This window comes from Gastrolobium bilobum, unplaced genomic scaffold (genome assembly GCF_033153095.1).
Source record: "Gastrolobium bilobum isolate Gb01-03AN ecotype WA unplaced genomic scaffold, APGP_CSIRO_Gbil_v1 utg16102, whole genome shotgun sequence".
In the NCBI taxonomy this organism is placed as follows: domain Eukaryota; kingdom Viridiplantae; phylum Streptophyta; class Magnoliopsida; order Fabales; family Fabaceae; genus Gastrolobium; species Gastrolobium bilobum.
In genome coordinates, this window is record NW_026895969.1 from 97,346 (window position 1) to 113,847 (window position 16,502).

The 16,502-nt window shown below is 34.4% G+C and overlaps 2 protein-coding genes across 5 annotated transcripts; one reads left to right on the plus strand and one right to left on the minus strand.

The window, feature by feature from the left end:
• The first annotated feature begins 398 nt into the window (after window positions 1-398).
• On the plus strand, window positions 399-8,811 carry LOC133297027 (ACT domain-containing protein ACR9-like). Its single transcript, XM_061496074.1, has 6 exons — window positions 399-752; window positions 5,111-5,323; window positions 5,417-5,522; window positions 6,318-6,669; window positions 7,446-7,730; window positions 8,303-8,811. Exons 1-6 carry the CDS (start codon window positions 572-574, stop codon window positions 8,447-8,449), a joined length of 1,284 nt encoding a protein of 427 aa, XP_061352058.1. The 5' UTR covers window positions 399-571; the 3' UTR covers window positions 8,450-8,811.
• Window positions 8,812-11,588: 2,777 nt separating this feature from the next.
• Window positions 11,589-15,484, minus strand: LOC133297026 (THO complex subunit 4A-like). 4 transcript variants are annotated; one of them, XR_009749595.1, is made up of 6 exons: window positions 15,124-15,482; window positions 14,859-15,014; window positions 14,257-14,325; window positions 13,989-14,173; window positions 12,658-13,277; window positions 11,593-12,460 (listed from the first exon to the last, which is right to left on the minus strand). XR_009749595.1 is itself a non-coding variant. In XM_061496073.1 (5 exons), the coding sequence occupies exons 1-5, from the start codon at window positions 15,289-15,291 to the stop codon at window positions 13,091-13,093; spliced, it is 753 nt and encodes a 250-aa protein (XP_061352057.1). In that variant the 5' UTR covers window positions 15,292-15,484; the 3' UTR covers window positions 11,589-13,090. The 4 variants fall into 4 exon arrangements, 3 of the variants coding, with proteins under 3 accessions (XP_061352057.1, XP_061352056.1, XP_061352054.1); XM_061496073.1 differs by having other exon boundaries at window positions 11,589-13,265; window positions 15,124-15,484; XM_061496072.1 differs by having other exon boundaries at window positions 11,590-13,277; window positions 15,130-15,483.
• Window positions 15,485-16,502: the final 1,018 nt, after the last annotated feature.

Below are 16,502 nucleotides of genomic sequence, written 5' to 3' on the forward strand. Positions count from 1 at the left end.
ATTGGGGAACTTGTTAGATTAACTAAGCAATTCATATTTTTAATATTATAGTAGATAATTTTATTTCTTATATGCATATTAAAGTGTATAGAACTCATATGGGACAAAAAAGAGAAAAAAAAAATAGGTATGAAACTATGGTCATATTAAAATTACCATTTATAATATAAAAAATACTAATCTTATTGAGTAATAGTCTAATATGAAACTATGGCCTTAAAAATATATAAAAAAAAAAAAAAAGGTAAACCATAACAACTAACCAATAGGTAACCGCCAATATCCCGCCACGTCTCATTAACGTGCCTTCTCGATTGCTGACGTGGACCTCTACAATCACCACAACTTACAACTATTGATAATCTTGACAGTGTTGGAGTTTCTGTTGATAGATTTCCGTTTTCAATAACCGCATGCTCTTAGTCTCTTACCTCAAACCTTAACCTACACAAACCAGTGTTCTTCTCTTTTTTCTTTTTTTTTGGGTGAAAACTCTCATACCAAACCTTAACCTACACAAACCAGTATCCTCCGTTTGACGTGGGCGTGTGTGCTAACTGTGCACTGTCCCATGATGGGAATGCCTTCTACGATGGGAGTGCCCGACGGCCAAGACGACGTCGTTCAAATTCAGCAAGGGAAAAAGCCCGGCGAGCCTTTCATTATCACTGTTAATTGCCCCGACAAGGCCGGTCTCGCTTGCGATATCTGCAGAATCATTCTCGATTTTGGTCTCTGCATTACCAAAGGAGGTATCATTCTTAACACTTTTTCAACTTCCTTTCCCTTTTTAATTCCATTGGATTCTTTGTTAGAGATCCTCTTCAGTTTTAGATTGGTTATTGTTTACTCCATGACATTACAATCAACAAAAATATTAAAAATATTAAAAATATTGCTAAATTACTTTAAATACAACATGTTGCATCATCTTCTCATCAATTCAAAATTGTTTGTTAAGCAGAACGAACGGGAATCTTCTACAATGAGTTTTAGACAAATATTTCTGTTTTTTGCCGTATAAAATATGTCACTCACCTTCTACGAATCACCACGTTTCAAAATCTCTAACGTGTTGTATCCGACACTCCAATACTCGTTGTAAATACTCAAAAAAATAAAAGGTTCAAAGGTTATGTTGCGTTGAGTTCTAACTATTAGATTCGTTGGATTACAATTACTATTTTATTGAGTTTAATATAAATATTTGGGATATCCTACGTTTCTTTGCAAAATTGATGAGTATTATAAGCTTAGCTTTATTTTTTGTTAAATTATTGAATATTAAATATAATATACACTACATAAATTAAAAATATTATATAATATCAAAACATGTCCTAAGGTGTCGAAATTTAACATTTTTTAAAATTAACGTGTTGGAGTGTCGTGTCGTATCCGATGTCCCGTGTTACTGTCGGTGCAACATAGCTCACCGTGAGTGGTCCCATTGTGAAAAGATGAAAGAAAAAATTTATAGGATCTATTTAATTTTATGTGAATGTTAGTGTAGCATATAAATATTTTATGTGATAAAAAGTGTAACATCCCCGTCTCGAGCCGGTTCAATTAACATACATATGATACAAACAGAAACAGCGGAAGACTTAACTTACAAAAATATGAGCTAACTTTTTCTTTTTCTAACTTAATTCTTACTCGGCGTAAACGAAAATCGGGCAGAGTTTCCTCTATAAATCGGACAACTGGGGATTTTCCAATCCCACTCAGAAGCATTTCCTGATAAACAGTTTATACAACATATCAATTCAGAAATACCAGATATCCAAATATAATCAAATACCCATACATGGGCGCATGCATAACATGGCTCCGTGCCACTAAATCTAACAGCATGCCATCAAAACATAAACCTATCTGAATACTACATCATCATATAACGTTCCTGAATACTCAAATGTACATGCATCAAACTGATAGACATGTACAAAACATATACAGGCCATATACAAAATAAAGGATCAATATCATGATCCATCAAATGCGAAAATACTAAAATACATCAAACACTCCAAAAAGGTAGTAGCCTACAGCCACTCAAAATCCGGTCTGTCAACTGCCTCAGCCACGTGTCGTGTCCCTGCCTAGTGAGGACTCACCGGAAATCTGGGCCCCTGAAAATGTGTCCCCAAAGAGGGGTGAGATTACAAATCTCAATAAGCTCCAGGTTTATAGAGAATTCTCCATACCCCTGGCTCACTCCTGCATGAAATTCAGATACAGAGTATACAAATACAACATATAACAGATATCATAACAGAACAGAGCATATATCCATATCATATCAGAGATGTGCGCCGTCATTCCCAAGGGAGGACCCCAAGCGGAAATCAACGCACGTGTTCCCGAGGGAGGACCCCAAAGCGGAACCAGACATATCAGAGGAGTACACCATCCGTCCCGAGGGAGGACCCCAAAGCGGACGTCCGGGTACTATACAATCAATGGCCAGAGATTGTTACAGAAATCATATTACAGAAGTCATATCAGAGCAAAACATATCATGTTATCAAATAACTCTATATGAATGCATCTATACAAAGCATCTAAATCACAGTCATACAGTCCAACCATAGTCCACTAACCATGGTGGAGCACTCAAGCAGGAAAAGACTCCTTAAACATAGAGCTTACCTCTTGAAGCTTTACCAATACGCTTACTTGTGGAACAAGTTACTTTTATCACTTCAAGAGATTTCCGATCCTTCTCAATCCCTAGGCACACCTAGAGAATAATTTACAATGCATCAATAAAATGATGCAATACCATAATTATTTCATAAGCATACATTTTATCGCTTATTTTCCTTTCTTTGCATTTTTGCCAATCCTATGCCAATACACAAGTCTAGACCCCTTTATAACCGTTGGTGTTCTTTAATTTAATCAACCATTCCCTTAGGAATTTTCAACATAAATCATGCTACTTTTCTTCAAAACTCATCACTTTTATACAATTTATTACAACACATTTTATTTAAAATAAAATGTACAAAATATATCCCTAAATACCCTATAGGTCGAACTCTATAAGGAATAGGCAAGGGCTCTTTTCTTTTTAATTACATGTAACTTACACATACAAATGTATGTTTCCATATTGTTCCAACTTAATGTTGGGACATCAAGTCCCTCACCACTCTCCATAGCCGAAACATAGGGAGTCAAGACACAAAGGATTTTTCCCCCTTTGGCCTTCACACTAATTTACCAAATTCCTACTCACTCCAACACATTAGACACTCTAAATATATCAAATAAAATTTTGCACCATGCACCCTATGTGACTCATCATGGCCGAAACCTAGGGAGGGAAGTACCATGGGCTTTTCAATTTTTTTAATTACATGTTGATGCTTACTTTAACATATAACTTCCTAAACAACAACAAACCATTATCAATTTCAATTTCTAAAATCAATTATTCCCTACCCACACATGCTCATAGATTTCATGACTTAATTCATCAAAATAATATCATGGAAGTAGAGGTTTCTTACCTCTAAACACTTGTACAAAGCCTAGAGAGCAATCTCCAAGCCAAACTTCATCAAAACTCACTTTTTCTCCTCCAATGAATAGTAACTCGAAAATGAGAGGAGGAATAACTCTTCACACACTCAACTATAGCTCAAATGGATAGGTGCAATGGATTCGTTGAGTAGTTCCTAATCGATTTCATGTGGTGGGTCATTAGATTTGGTGGAAGATTCAAAGAGAATCAACAAAATCAAAAACAAACCCTAACCACCCCCCCCCCCTTTTTTCCTGGTGCAGCTCGGTTTTGGAGTGAGGAGAGGAGAGAGAATTTTATTTGGAAATGAGGCTTAAGTGACTTAAAAAGGTGAGCACATGTGGCCTTTTTTAACAGATGTTTTTCTATCGCGTATTTTAACTTAAATTGACCCGGAACTAACTTAAAACTACGAACATATTTTTATTTTTCTAAAATCATTTACATTAATTTTTTATCTGTTACAAAACAATATTCATAATTCACAGTATGGTTTCTGCACCGTTTTTGACGAAATGCACTGTGAATCACTAATTGTACTTTATTTACTTTTAAAACTTAACACTTATAAACTTATCATTTTCTTGGGCCTATATTGACTTGCTTGGCATATATTGGACTTTCTTATTCTTATTTCATCAATTATTTATTTCTGGACTCTACCGGTTGCTTAAACAGCAGTACAAAATACCCGGTAGAAACACTATTCACGAGATTTTCACGGAAAGTGCCAGACTATACAATTTTTCGTTCTGAACTCATATTTGTCATCAGAATTTTCAAATTATGTTCCTAAAATTATTTTGCTCATTTTAAACTCTACCGGTTAATTCACAAAACTGTAAATTCTCCGGCAGAACGCACTGTTCATAACATAGTCATGATTACAGTCAAAATACTCGAAATCGCTCACTGAATCTAATTATGGCATTTAAATCCTTAAATTAAATCTCTAACTAAGATTTATCAGTTAGGGTCATTATAAAAAGCAGAAATATTAAACTTATTTATAAATTGTATAATACAACCTATTTTAAAAAAGGGTTTGATGTTTGTCATTTTAAATAATATAAGTTATCTCATTTTAGGAGATAGATAGATACAAGAAATGAAAATTATGGAAAAGAAAATGGGTGGTTTTTTTTTCAATTTAAATTTTAAATAAAAAAATATTATTTTGTGTGTATATCTCTTAAAATAAGATAATTTTATGTCATTTAAACACTTTTCCCTCTAAAAAATTTTAATGTTTCTACTTTTACTCATTCATTTATTTTTATGCGACCGTGGCAAAAAAGATTTTTCTGCATCAATAAGCAAAACATTTTCCCCATTTTTAAACTATGAAAATATACATATTCTAGTTAAGTCAATGGTGTGCGACGTCCTCCTTTGATGATAATATATTTTACACTGTAGTTTATCAAATTTAAACTCAAAGGTCGGTGCCTTCAATATGTTTTTGACTTTTATTATATATAGAACTGCGTTTTTATGGGGTGATATTATTGGCTTATATTCTAATGCCTAGTTGGCGCTTAGACTATATTTCTCACTTCTGAATATATCTTGTAGACATTTCAACGGATGGTGTATGGTGCTACATTGTATTGTGGGTTAGTCCACACAATGTTTTGCTTTCTATGAGTTTGTTTTATCTGAAAGACCGCCTTCAGGCAATTTGCCCATCATGTTCAGCCTCATTTTATCTCATCCAGCAACCTTCGAAATCTTCTCCTGTCTATCTATTGAAGTTCTGTTGCCTTGATCGAAAGGGATTATTACACGGTAACAGAAATGCTCTTCATTTGAAATGATCTTCCATATGTTTTGCTTGCATCTGTGGTTGTGTTGCTTATGCTGTTATTGATACTGTTTTAGATGTAACAAAAGTCTTCTGTGAGCTTGAACTTACAATTCAGAAGGTGAAAGTGACCACAACACCAGATGGCAGAGTCTTGGACCTCTTTTTCATTACAGATAACATGTGAGTGACGTGTTTTGATTCATAAAATATACAATGTGAATATTTTATAAATGCCATGGTGGAATTTTCTGATAATGCTGATGGAATCTCCACTTCTTTTGTTAATTGAGTAGTATCATTATGAATTGCTGTTTGGTTCATATGTTTCAAGATTTTGTTCTCTCGAGTGCCATGTAACTCACATGCAATTTAGTTTTAGTTTGTTACTTAACTTTATGTTGACTTCCCTAATATTAGCTCTATGCATTTACCTCTAGGCCATTAGCCCTTTGCCCTAACTTCCTCTTCCTTTCGCAAAATAGCCTTACCTATATATATATTGTTATCCACCACTTGTTGTCATGATGATAAAAGCTGATCTTTTTGGCCTAACTAGTGGATTTCTACAGCCTAAGATATAGGTGAGTAAACCCTCCGACACATTAATGTCTTATCCTCCTGTTTCTATCATGCTGGTTTCCCTTACCAATTGAGGGGGCAAGGGTTGAAAATGGAAGGGAGAGAGCAAAAAAAGAAAGAAGAAAAGTACTGTATCTACCATATTTCCTTTCTCTTTATTGACGCCAGTGTTGCTGTTGTTGTTGGAAATTATCTTTGTGATAAATCCTAAAACTCTTAAACAAGTAATTGCATAGACGCAGTGTAGGGGACCCAACTTCATGTTATTTGGTTGATCTAATTTATTAGCAATATTTTGGATCTGTCAAATATTAATGCAGTTCATCAACTGCAAATTTTATTTAAGTGAATACTGCTGCTTATAAGTAATCAGCACTTGCTTCAATTTTCTTCTAGGGAACTTCTACACACAAGACAGCGACAAGATGAGACATGTGAAAGATTGCGTGCTGTTCTGCGAGACTCATGTATCAGCTGTGAACTTCAATTAGCAGGCCCAGAGTATGAATATAATCAGGGTATCTCTTCTCTGTCTCCTGTTTTAGCCGAGGAGCTATTTGGATGTGAGTTGTCAGATAATGAAGTTCGTTCTCAAGCTCTTAGCCCAGATATGACAAAGTTGAAGAAAACTAATGTAACACTGGACAATTCCTTAAGCCCAGCTCATACACTGCTTCAAATACGATGTGCTGATCACAAGGGACTTCTTTATGACATTATGAGAACTTTGAAAGATATGAATATGAAGGTGTTGTTTTTCTTTCTTTACCTAAATTATTTGTAACACTGTATCCTTGATAGCTTCTCACTTTCCTTCAAGTTCAATGTCCTTGCAGGATATAACATATTCATTTGGTCAAGTTTTGATAGATTGCAGTTGTCAACATGGGGCACAATGTGTCATTTCTGTTAGTAGCAATTTGATTGGAGTGAAAAAAACCCATGTTGCTCATTCAATTGGACAATCAATATCATGTTCCTTTTTTACCCACATACCAAAACAATTTAATAATAGTTTCACTTTTCTGGCAGAAGGAAGTAACTGAATAAAGCTGGCCGAAATTACTACAACTGTTGATTCTGGAATCTTGTTTTTGTGCAAGAAAAACCCCAATTATGCATGCCATCTGATTTCGAAAATTCATGGGTTGTTGCCTTACTTAGCAGTTTTGTGTGCATATGGACTTTTCAGTTGCGTTTAGGAGCCATCATTTTGTTTAGTAACTGTTAGAGAATAATATAAATCATTAAAAAGTCCAATTGGAGTGGACTGTCATTGTTTTGGATTGAAGTGGCTCTTTACATGGTATGCCTACTCATTGCCTAATTGGAGTCTTTTCAGTTCCAATTCACAGTGTAAGTAGATGCTGCAAACTTCTGAAGTATCTGTCATGTATCACCAACCATTCATCTTCTCGTGGATCAGATTTATTTGCATGAAAATTGAAATTGTGTTAAATTTATTCGCCCTGGCAACTCTAGCATTGTAGCAGTCTGCTGACACTCTCAAAATTTTCTTCTCAGATTTTATATGGCCGATTTTCACCAAATTCTATGGGATATCGAGATTTAGACATATTTATTCAGCAGAAAGATGGGGAAAAGATTTTGGATCCTGAGAAGCAGAGTGCACTGTGTTCTCGTTTGAAACTGGAAATGCTTCATCCATTGCGAGTTATCATTGCAAACAGAGGACCAGATACTGAACTATTGGTCGCTAATCCAGTTGAGCTATCTGGAAAAGGAAGACCTCGAGTTTTTTATGATGTCACATTTGCTCTCAAAACACTTGGAATTTGTGTTTTCTCGGTAAGAAAATTTAAAAATTTGATAGAAAATCTATAATATCTTCATTGCTACAAAAATATAACTGCATTTCAATATAGGCATTGATTATATTATCAGGCCGCTGCATAGTTTTGTTTGTGTAGCTTAGTTACTTCTATATATACAGTTCCTTCGCCTCGTCATAATAAATGTGAGTTGGTGTACTTATCTGGCAGTTCCAATGCCAGGTATCTTGGGGAAATATCTTCAGTACTACAGTAGTACTGAAGACTCGGTGCATCATTCACTCAATTTAAAAAATATAATATAGTTTTTTACCATTTTACGCTTTCTTGTATGGTTATTTTCCCCAAAACCATCATCATTTTCTACTTTTAGTAAAGAAGTACATACTACAGTAGCACCAAAGATGTGCTCGTATTTTGGGGCCAAGATTTCTATTCCTTTTCATGCAAGTGAGCATGGAGGGCTGTCATTAATTATATCTGTTGATTGTTAGATAATATCTGTTGATTTTTAGATAATAAAGCATTAGTTTTATTTAAAAAATAAACAAATCAAATTCTGATCTTTTGATTCCCTTTGTGTGTTAGGCTGAAGTAGGAAGGCATTCAGCATCAGAGCGTCAATGGGAGGTCTACAGATTACTTTTGGATGAGAACTGTGAATTTCAATTAACAAGTGTTGTTGCTAGAAATCAGATTGTTGATCGAGTTAGAAGAACCTTAATGGGTTGGTAAGTAATTTCTTTAACACAATGTGTAGCGTATCTGATGTTGTAATTTGCGTCATGTATCATTGAGTGTCTTGTAATTATTATTTTTATGTTGATGATTGCTTGTTTGCTTTTGTATATATGATATTCTTGGTGTTCTTTGTATTATCCTAACACCTGGTTTAAGGGTTTTAAGAGAATGAGAAGATGCAAGATTGAATACTGATTGAGGGTCATAAGTCCATCCGTCCATGTACTTGTTACGTTGTTTTCTTGGAGGCCAGGGGGGCCTTATTTTTCTTCAAGGTGTCATCATAAAGGACACCAGGCATTGCATCCAATCCAGTTTATAAGTTTACTTTTGCGCAATCTTTCATTCATGGGTGGAATGAACGTTTTCATGTGTTATTTAATATGATTACATTATGGGAGAGGATTTTAAACTTTTATAAACAAATCAATGATGATAATAGATGAAAGAAAAAAATGTTGGGATAAAGAGTGACTAAAAGATTAACATTGATTTGTCTAATCATATGATCACGTTATTTAACATCTGAAAATGGAAATGAAAATTTATCTCATACATATATTCTTTCATGTGGTATGAGAATTATTTTCTTTTCAATTAATAATGGATCTTACATTTAGTAAAAAAAAAATTATACACAAATTGAAGGGTCACAATATGAGAAAATATCTTTCATATAACATGAAAAGCGTTTTCTTCCATACTTTAGGGGATGTTTGGTTCGGAGAATCTACCGGAAATTTTGAAAAAGTGATATACGTAAAATATGTTTATCATATTTGGTAAGTGTTGAAAACCAAAAAAATCGGTATAATATTAGGATCGTGAAAATTGTTTTGTACTAGACGTAGCAAAAGTAAATGACATTGAACCATGGTATTAATTTAATCCATAAATGGAGATACCTCTTTGCAATTTTTAAGACCAAAATGCCCTCAAAAAGACAACTTTGAAGTACAACTTGTCTGAAAAGGTGAAAGACGACAGCGTGAAATTGGTGCATTGAATAATGACATGCTTACTCCGTTTGCTTTCTGTTATTGAATATTTTAATATAATGGATAATTTCGTAATTTTATTACACATTCCCATCAATATTTCACCATCAACCAAACAAGGTATTAGTAAAAAGAACCCAACTTTCTCGAAAAAATTTGCGCTTACCAAACACTTTTTTGTAACTTACCCAGGTCAAAAAAATTTCCGCCATATTCTGGACATTTTTTTGTTACCGGTAATAAAAAAAAATTTCTCATACCAAATACCTCCTAAGGTGGTGTTTGGTTTGGAGCTTTTCAAGAGATATCTATGTTTCTCAAGTATGGCTTTTAGAAACACCATGTTTGTTTCAACATATTTTCACCAAAAATCCATCTATCCAATTTGTATGGATTTATGAGAAACGTAGATATCCGCACTGTTTAGAAACCCAGTTTGAAGTTGGGATTTTTTGGAAAACCGGTTATCTCACTTTTTATACACTGTTGATTTCATAAAAGTTACCTAATTTTTCCAGTAAAGATTTTCTCCACCACATAACTTTTTTTTACATTTTTCTACCTATCTCACTTTATCTCACTTTCCAATCATTTCTCTATCTATCTTATTTTTCTACAATTCAAAAAAATTTCCTTAACCAAAGGCCCTTAAAGGTATTCCCCTTTAGGTTATCCAACATCATAAGAATGAAATCTTACAGCGGGCCAAAAAGTGGCTATATTTTCCAGTTTGGTTTACATAAGAAAAAACGTGATTGTAGGCCCGAGAATATGCATTTAAAACATTGTTTCCTTTGTTACTGCCCACCGTGATGCGGAGCATGGAGGGAATGCAAAATGAACCACAAGGAAAAATGTGACATCTTAGATTTTCTAAAAAATAAAAAACACAACGAAGATGGCTGAGAGCAAATTTGTGTCATTTAAGTGTTTTGAGAAAAAAGAACCACTATTGGTCGCTAATCCAGTTGAGCTATTTGGAAAGGGAAGACCTCGAGCTTTTTATGATGTCACATCTAACCACTTTCTTTTCTTCTTAATTTTATAAAAAATACAAAATGTAAAAAATTACCAAAAACACGTCACAACGACGTAATTTCATTAAAAATTGCATAAAATTATATCATTTAAAATGACAAATATTTTTCTAATATATATAGAGGTAAGATATTGTAACAACCAATTAGTGTTACTATTAATGTTACTATCAATAATTTCACCGTTAGATCAATTACGTTGATCCAACGGTTATATTTATTTTCATCTTTGTATAGTTATGATTTCCCATATTTAATGTAAAATCATTAAATATGAGAAATCATAATCATACAAATGAATATAAAGTATTAAATATAAAAAATCATAACTATACAAAGATGAAAATAAATATAACTGTTGAATTTCTTGCACCGAAGGAGTCTTTTACTACTTGCTCAGGCTAATATTTTCTTTAACGTAGTTTTTAGTTTCGCAAAAAAAAAATTTTACTAAGAAAATGTAATGGATAGGGAAATGGTTTGAAAGTGAGTTTGGTAGGAAAATGTAAAAAAAGTTGTTTGGTTGACCCAAATATTACCAGGGAAATTTATTTAAATATGCAAAATCTATGTTCGGGAGAAACTTTGCACCTGTTTTTCACTTCCCCAGTTATTTCAAAATACCACATCTCAAATGGTATTCTGTAACAATGAATTTCATCCAAAAATCAACACAAAAGTCATTTTCTCATCTATCCTATTTGCCTAGTATTTTTTGAAAAAACTTGAACCAAACGTGGTATTTTCCAATATCCACTTACACTTTCCCATCAACCCCAAAATAAACCTTCAACCAAACACTACCTAAGGAAAGGTTTGCTAAGCCCAAATCATCATAGATTACAAAATTGCACTTTAAACTTGAATCAACTCTTGCAAGCAGAAGAAAAATGTTCATATTTTTCACAGCAGCATGCACAGCACCTTCACCTTCTGATTATTATTTTTTTACAAGGATTCCTCAGATGCAAAAGATCCATTTATTCTATGAATAATTTGTTCGGTACGGCTACAAAATGTTTTGATTGCGAAGTAATTTTATATCAGATAATGGAACTGTGAACCATTTGATTTTTGTCACAGGGAACGGCAAATTATCTCATTAAAAAAGCATGGACAATAAAACTTCGCGTTTAACTATTACAGTATTTCTCTAGTATAATAAATATCTTCTGAATCAACCAAACTTAGCATGTTACAGCATATTATATTAAAACGCTATCCCAAATTGACAGTGATTATAATAACAGTCAAATTTTTGTTTAGTCTACATCCACAAGTTCTAATTGCAGCAACGCCGGGGTATGAGCTCCGCAATCCAAACAACAGGAATTTAACATTTCCCAGCGGAAGTTCTGCCGTCAAAATCAACTAAGCAATCCAATAATATTGCACAACCAGACAAACTATATTATGTGTGTGGATTATTTGCGTGACCTGCTACAATGAACATAATATTTTGCTATCATATTGGCTTGTTCTGAAACATCCCGTACGGAGGAGAAACATAGCACGAAGGTAAACGGAGCAACCAGCCAACGTGAAAAAATCCCCAAAGCACACTTTCCCACACCCATGTAAGGTACATCAAGATGCCCTATAACGACAGTTGTGTTCGACTGTAACTTCAAAAACTACTCAGATTAGCATTAATAAAGTAGGCTCTTCGACTCAACTCCCCCTTTCCTATGTACCTCACAGTTCCAATCAGTAAAAATGTAGTCTGTCATGTCAGAACGACCAGCACAACTTCAACCCGCTGACAGTTCTGAGAATTGCAGATCAAAAATAGGGTAAAAAATGCAAACAGAATTCAAAAACACACGGGACACTTAACCTGGATGCAATAGAGTGAACATAGATATTAACTCTTGCAGCACCCTAATACCGGAAGGCTCTTCATCTGTTGACAAGTTCTTAGCTTGAGCAGTGCACTCAACCGGTGAAGAACAGATGATAATTCCATCTCACTAGTTAATATGCCAAAATTACCAAAAAGTCGAGAGAAAAATTACTCGCCTAAAACAACATATAACTATGAAAATCTCAAGATTGTATTAAGATTATATCAAACAAGATATTTATAGCATAGGAAAATGATACTACCAAAAGCGATCAAATAATTCCTTTTCTTTAAAAGGGGGTGAAAGGAGGACAGGGAATCTACCTCATTTGAAGATTCCACTGTAACATTATAACCAAAGCACACAAAGTAGTTGTGGGTGAATTCTGCAGCCTCCCACATTTTGCAGCCAATGCTTTCTTTGTGCATGGATAAACAAGATCATGGCTCCCACTTCCATAGCCACTTGTTGTATAAACAAATGATTAAAGCCAATGAAAGGAAGCCCGAGTGCATAATACAGGCTGACTTCTGTTTCTTCACCCACATTTCATAGTCATACCCAATGAAAATAAATATTTGATTACAGAATCCCAAACTACATATATCAACCGTAAAAGTTTTCACTCTAGAAGTTATCCTCCCCCTTTCTGTAAAAGCATGACTATGATAAAGATACATAATTAGGTGGTGTTCCATCACCATGCCCCTAACAACCGCAAATGTAATAGCAAGAAAACAGAAATGGGTGATTCCTTCAGTTTAATTGCATTGACTCTGCATGATACTTCTCCAAATCAGCATCAAGATCTTCTGCAGATACCTTCGAATCATCACGACCTCTTCCACGTCCTCGACCCCTTCGAATGCCACGTCCTCGACCTCCTCCGCCACTACCTCCTCCGCCACGCAGCCTTCCAAATGCCCCACTTCTCCCTTGTCCACTGTTCAAAAGCCAGATCAATAACACACAAATTCAGCTTTAATACAAGAATGAATTACTTCCTGATTCACATTAAAAACCATCGCTTGATATATGTCAGCATAATTCAAATTAAAATGTCCTTAAACTAAACCAATGTCTATAAGAGATTATATGGGAAATAACACATCGCATAAATTATCAAAATATAGAATCCTTGCATCCAAATCAATGTCTATAAGATATTCTATGGGAAATAACACACCACAAAAATTATCAAGATATAGCCTCTTGAAATCAATATTTTCCATGTATACTACACAAATTCCCATTAAATGATCCTGTCCCATCAATCTCAAACATACGCAAAACAGGATGATGCTCTACGGTATCTGTTTATTTGACATTCCAAATTAGAGATAGCAACATTCGAAGTAAAATTAATATAATTTACAAAATCCTTTAAAACAATTCCAAATTTGAAGATTGAGAATTGCATGGAACAAAGGAATAATGTAATCATCATAAAAAATGATTCAATCAAGTTTTGCAGCACGGTTAAAAAGAAACCTCAAAACACCACGAATATATGCACACCCATAAGCATTGCTCACGCATCCAAAAACTTCAGCAGTCAAAGCAGAATGACATACAAGAAAGCTTAGCACCTATAAAAATAAGATTAAGGACAAGCAGGGTCACTAATATACTAACTCATTAATGAAGTACATACCTTCTGGGAACTCCATTTGAATTTCCAAAAGCTCCATTTGCAGCAGGAGCCACAGCATGCTGTGTAGCAATGTTTGTTCCCACAATCTCTACCTTCATTGGTTTCCCATCTAGTTGAACATTGTTGTACCTCTTTACTGCAGCTACAGCATCAGCTCGTCGCGAGAAGACTACTTCAGCTGTACCCTATGAAAAAGAGTTTTTCTAAACTACAGCAGGACACAAAGAATTGATCAGAGAGACCAAATTATGCCAACTGGACAAGATACCTTCGATCTCCCACTCCTGTCGTAATGAACATTATGCCGTTTCAGGTCACCAACTTCAGAAAACAATTCCTACAATTATGAAAGACAGCGTTAACAACCCCAAGCATGAAACTGCCATAGAACAACTCAAATTTTAAGTAACATTAAACAGTTAGCACTTTCACGAACGTGCACACACACACACATAGATTCAAACAACAACAAAAGGAAGTTACTAAATAGTGTAAATGTATTTAAATTTAATTCATACCGACCCTAACCATGACAATTCACGTTCCACGTGTTTATATATTTATAAAGTGCTAAAAATAAGGAACAACATGGAGCCAAATTGAAATCAAATTTGACAAATGCAAAAAATGTTAGGTAGACGCAAGTCAAATACTTAAGAAAACATACACCATAATTTGCTGGATGTATGCAAGGAAAGTGTGATTCTATATTTGTAGATGTAAACAGAGGAACAAAACAGGGGGATTTCGAAATCAAATTTCATGTAAGCAAACAAAGCTATAGCTAGTTAATTTAAAATTCAAATTTTAAAATTTCTAAAATGTGCGAAATAAATATAGACGCAAGTACCAACACAAAAGATATCGTACCTTAATATCATCATTGGAAACACCATAATCCAAATTAGATATGTAGAGCTTGGTTCCCGTTTCGATGGAAGACGCTCGAGCACCTTGAACTGGATATGCTGCCGCGTGCACGGGCTGATCTGCATACATGTCATGCTGCCACGCCGTCTCCGGCGCCTAAACAATACGAACCAAAACCGTGAGACAAATTGCGACACCGTCTGAATCCACGAACGGTCCGAAACAGATTGGAAAGAGAGAATCGAAAAGGATGAGATCGTGATACCTTAGCAGTGGTATACGGTGCAGCACGGTTAGCGGCGCGGTTGGGAAGGCGGCGAGCGGGTCCCGGTCCGGATCCGGATCCTCGGGTGCGACCCTTGGAGTTGCCGGATCCGGATTTCTTGTTGTTCTTAATGATATCGTCGAGGGTCATATCCAAAGCTGCAGACATGTTTGTTTATGAAGAAGAAACCCTAACTTCAACGGTGAAGCAAAAACGGAAACAACGGAGATTGGATCTCGGAGGGAAGGGTGGTAGAGGTGACGCGGTTTGGCACTTTGAAGATAAGAGTCAAGAGATGAAAAAAAGGCGAATGAAGAAGGTTAGGGTTTCCTCGACAACTAGGGAGGAGATAGAGAGTGCTTTGTGAAATAAAAATAATAATAATAATAATAATAATAATGGAAACGGATCCTCCTTCGTCGAAAAAAAAAATATATAATATAATCACGTAAAAAATATAAGAAGAATATATAAATAAGTAAATCAACGATTATAATTTTATAATTATTTATTTTGATTTTTTATTATTATTATCATTATTGATTTACTTTTACATGATTATAATTTTATCATATATTTTTTGGGATAGGATATTGTGACACCCAAGTTATTTACACCCATGTGACACCCAGTCAATCTCACCGTTAGATCGCTTATGTTGATCCAACGGTTATATTTATTTCTATCTTTGTATGGTCACGATTTCCCAAATTTAATATTTTATATTTATTTCTACCTTTGTATGGTTATGATTTCTCATATTTAATGCTTTCACTTTAAATTTGGGAAATCATGACCATACAAAGATGGAAATAAATATAACCGTTGGATCAACATAAGCGATCTAACGGTAAAATTTACTAAGTGTCACATGGGTGTAACATAACTTGGATGTCACAATATCTTATCCCATATTTTTTTACATAAAGATCCACATTTAATGATAATAATGCAGTCTGTGGCTACGCGAAAAGAGGAAGCGATCTATGGGGGAAAAAAAAGTCAATAGTTACTAAAGGCATGTTTGAAAATAGATAAATGTGTAGTGTATATGATTACAAGATATTTAATTTCTTTTCTTATCATAAGGTTTTTGATTATTGGAATCTAATAAAAAATTAAACGAACAATCACATGTATGAAATTGTTCTATTATAAATTTAAAAGAGATGTAATAATTGTGGTTAACTATATACTTTTAGTTCATGTTTGATTTTTCAAAGATTTGAGGATAAAATACAAGGGATTTGTTTCTGTCCAAATCATAATTTAAGAATTTCCAAACAAAAAACTAAATAGATACTTGACCTTATATCATCATTGCACCACAGAATGAATTAGGGGTACAGGTTCAAAGGATCTGTCCTGTCACTTGCCAA

Excerpts from the sequence above, each read along its gene's own strand:
- LOC133297027 (XM_061496074.1), top strand. The coding sequence starts at position 572 with ATGATGGGAATGCCTTCTACGATGGGAGTGCCCGACGGCCAAGACGAC. Across the intron at positions 5,324-5,416 it reads TCGAAAGGGATTATTACACG|ATGTAACAAAAGTCTTCTGT; the intron begins GTAACAGAAATG and ends ATACTGTTTTAG. Across the intron at positions 7,731-8,302 it reads TTGGAATTTGTGTTTTCTCG|GCTGAAGTAGGAAGGCATTC; the intron begins GTAAGAAAATTT and ends TTTGTGTGTTAG.
- LOC133297026 (XM_061496070.1), bottom strand. The coding sequence starts at position 15,291 with ATGTCTGCAGCTTTGGATATGACCCTCGACGATATCATTAAGAACAAC. Across the intron at positions 15,015-15,123 it reads CACCGTATACCACTGCTAAG|GCGCCGGAGACGGCGTGGCA; the intron begins GTATCACGATCT and ends CGTATTGTTTAG. Across the intron at positions 13,278-13,988 it reads TCAAATGGAGTTCCCAGAAG|TGGACAAGGGAGAAGTGGGG; the intron begins GTATGTACTTCA and ends GCTTTTGAACAG.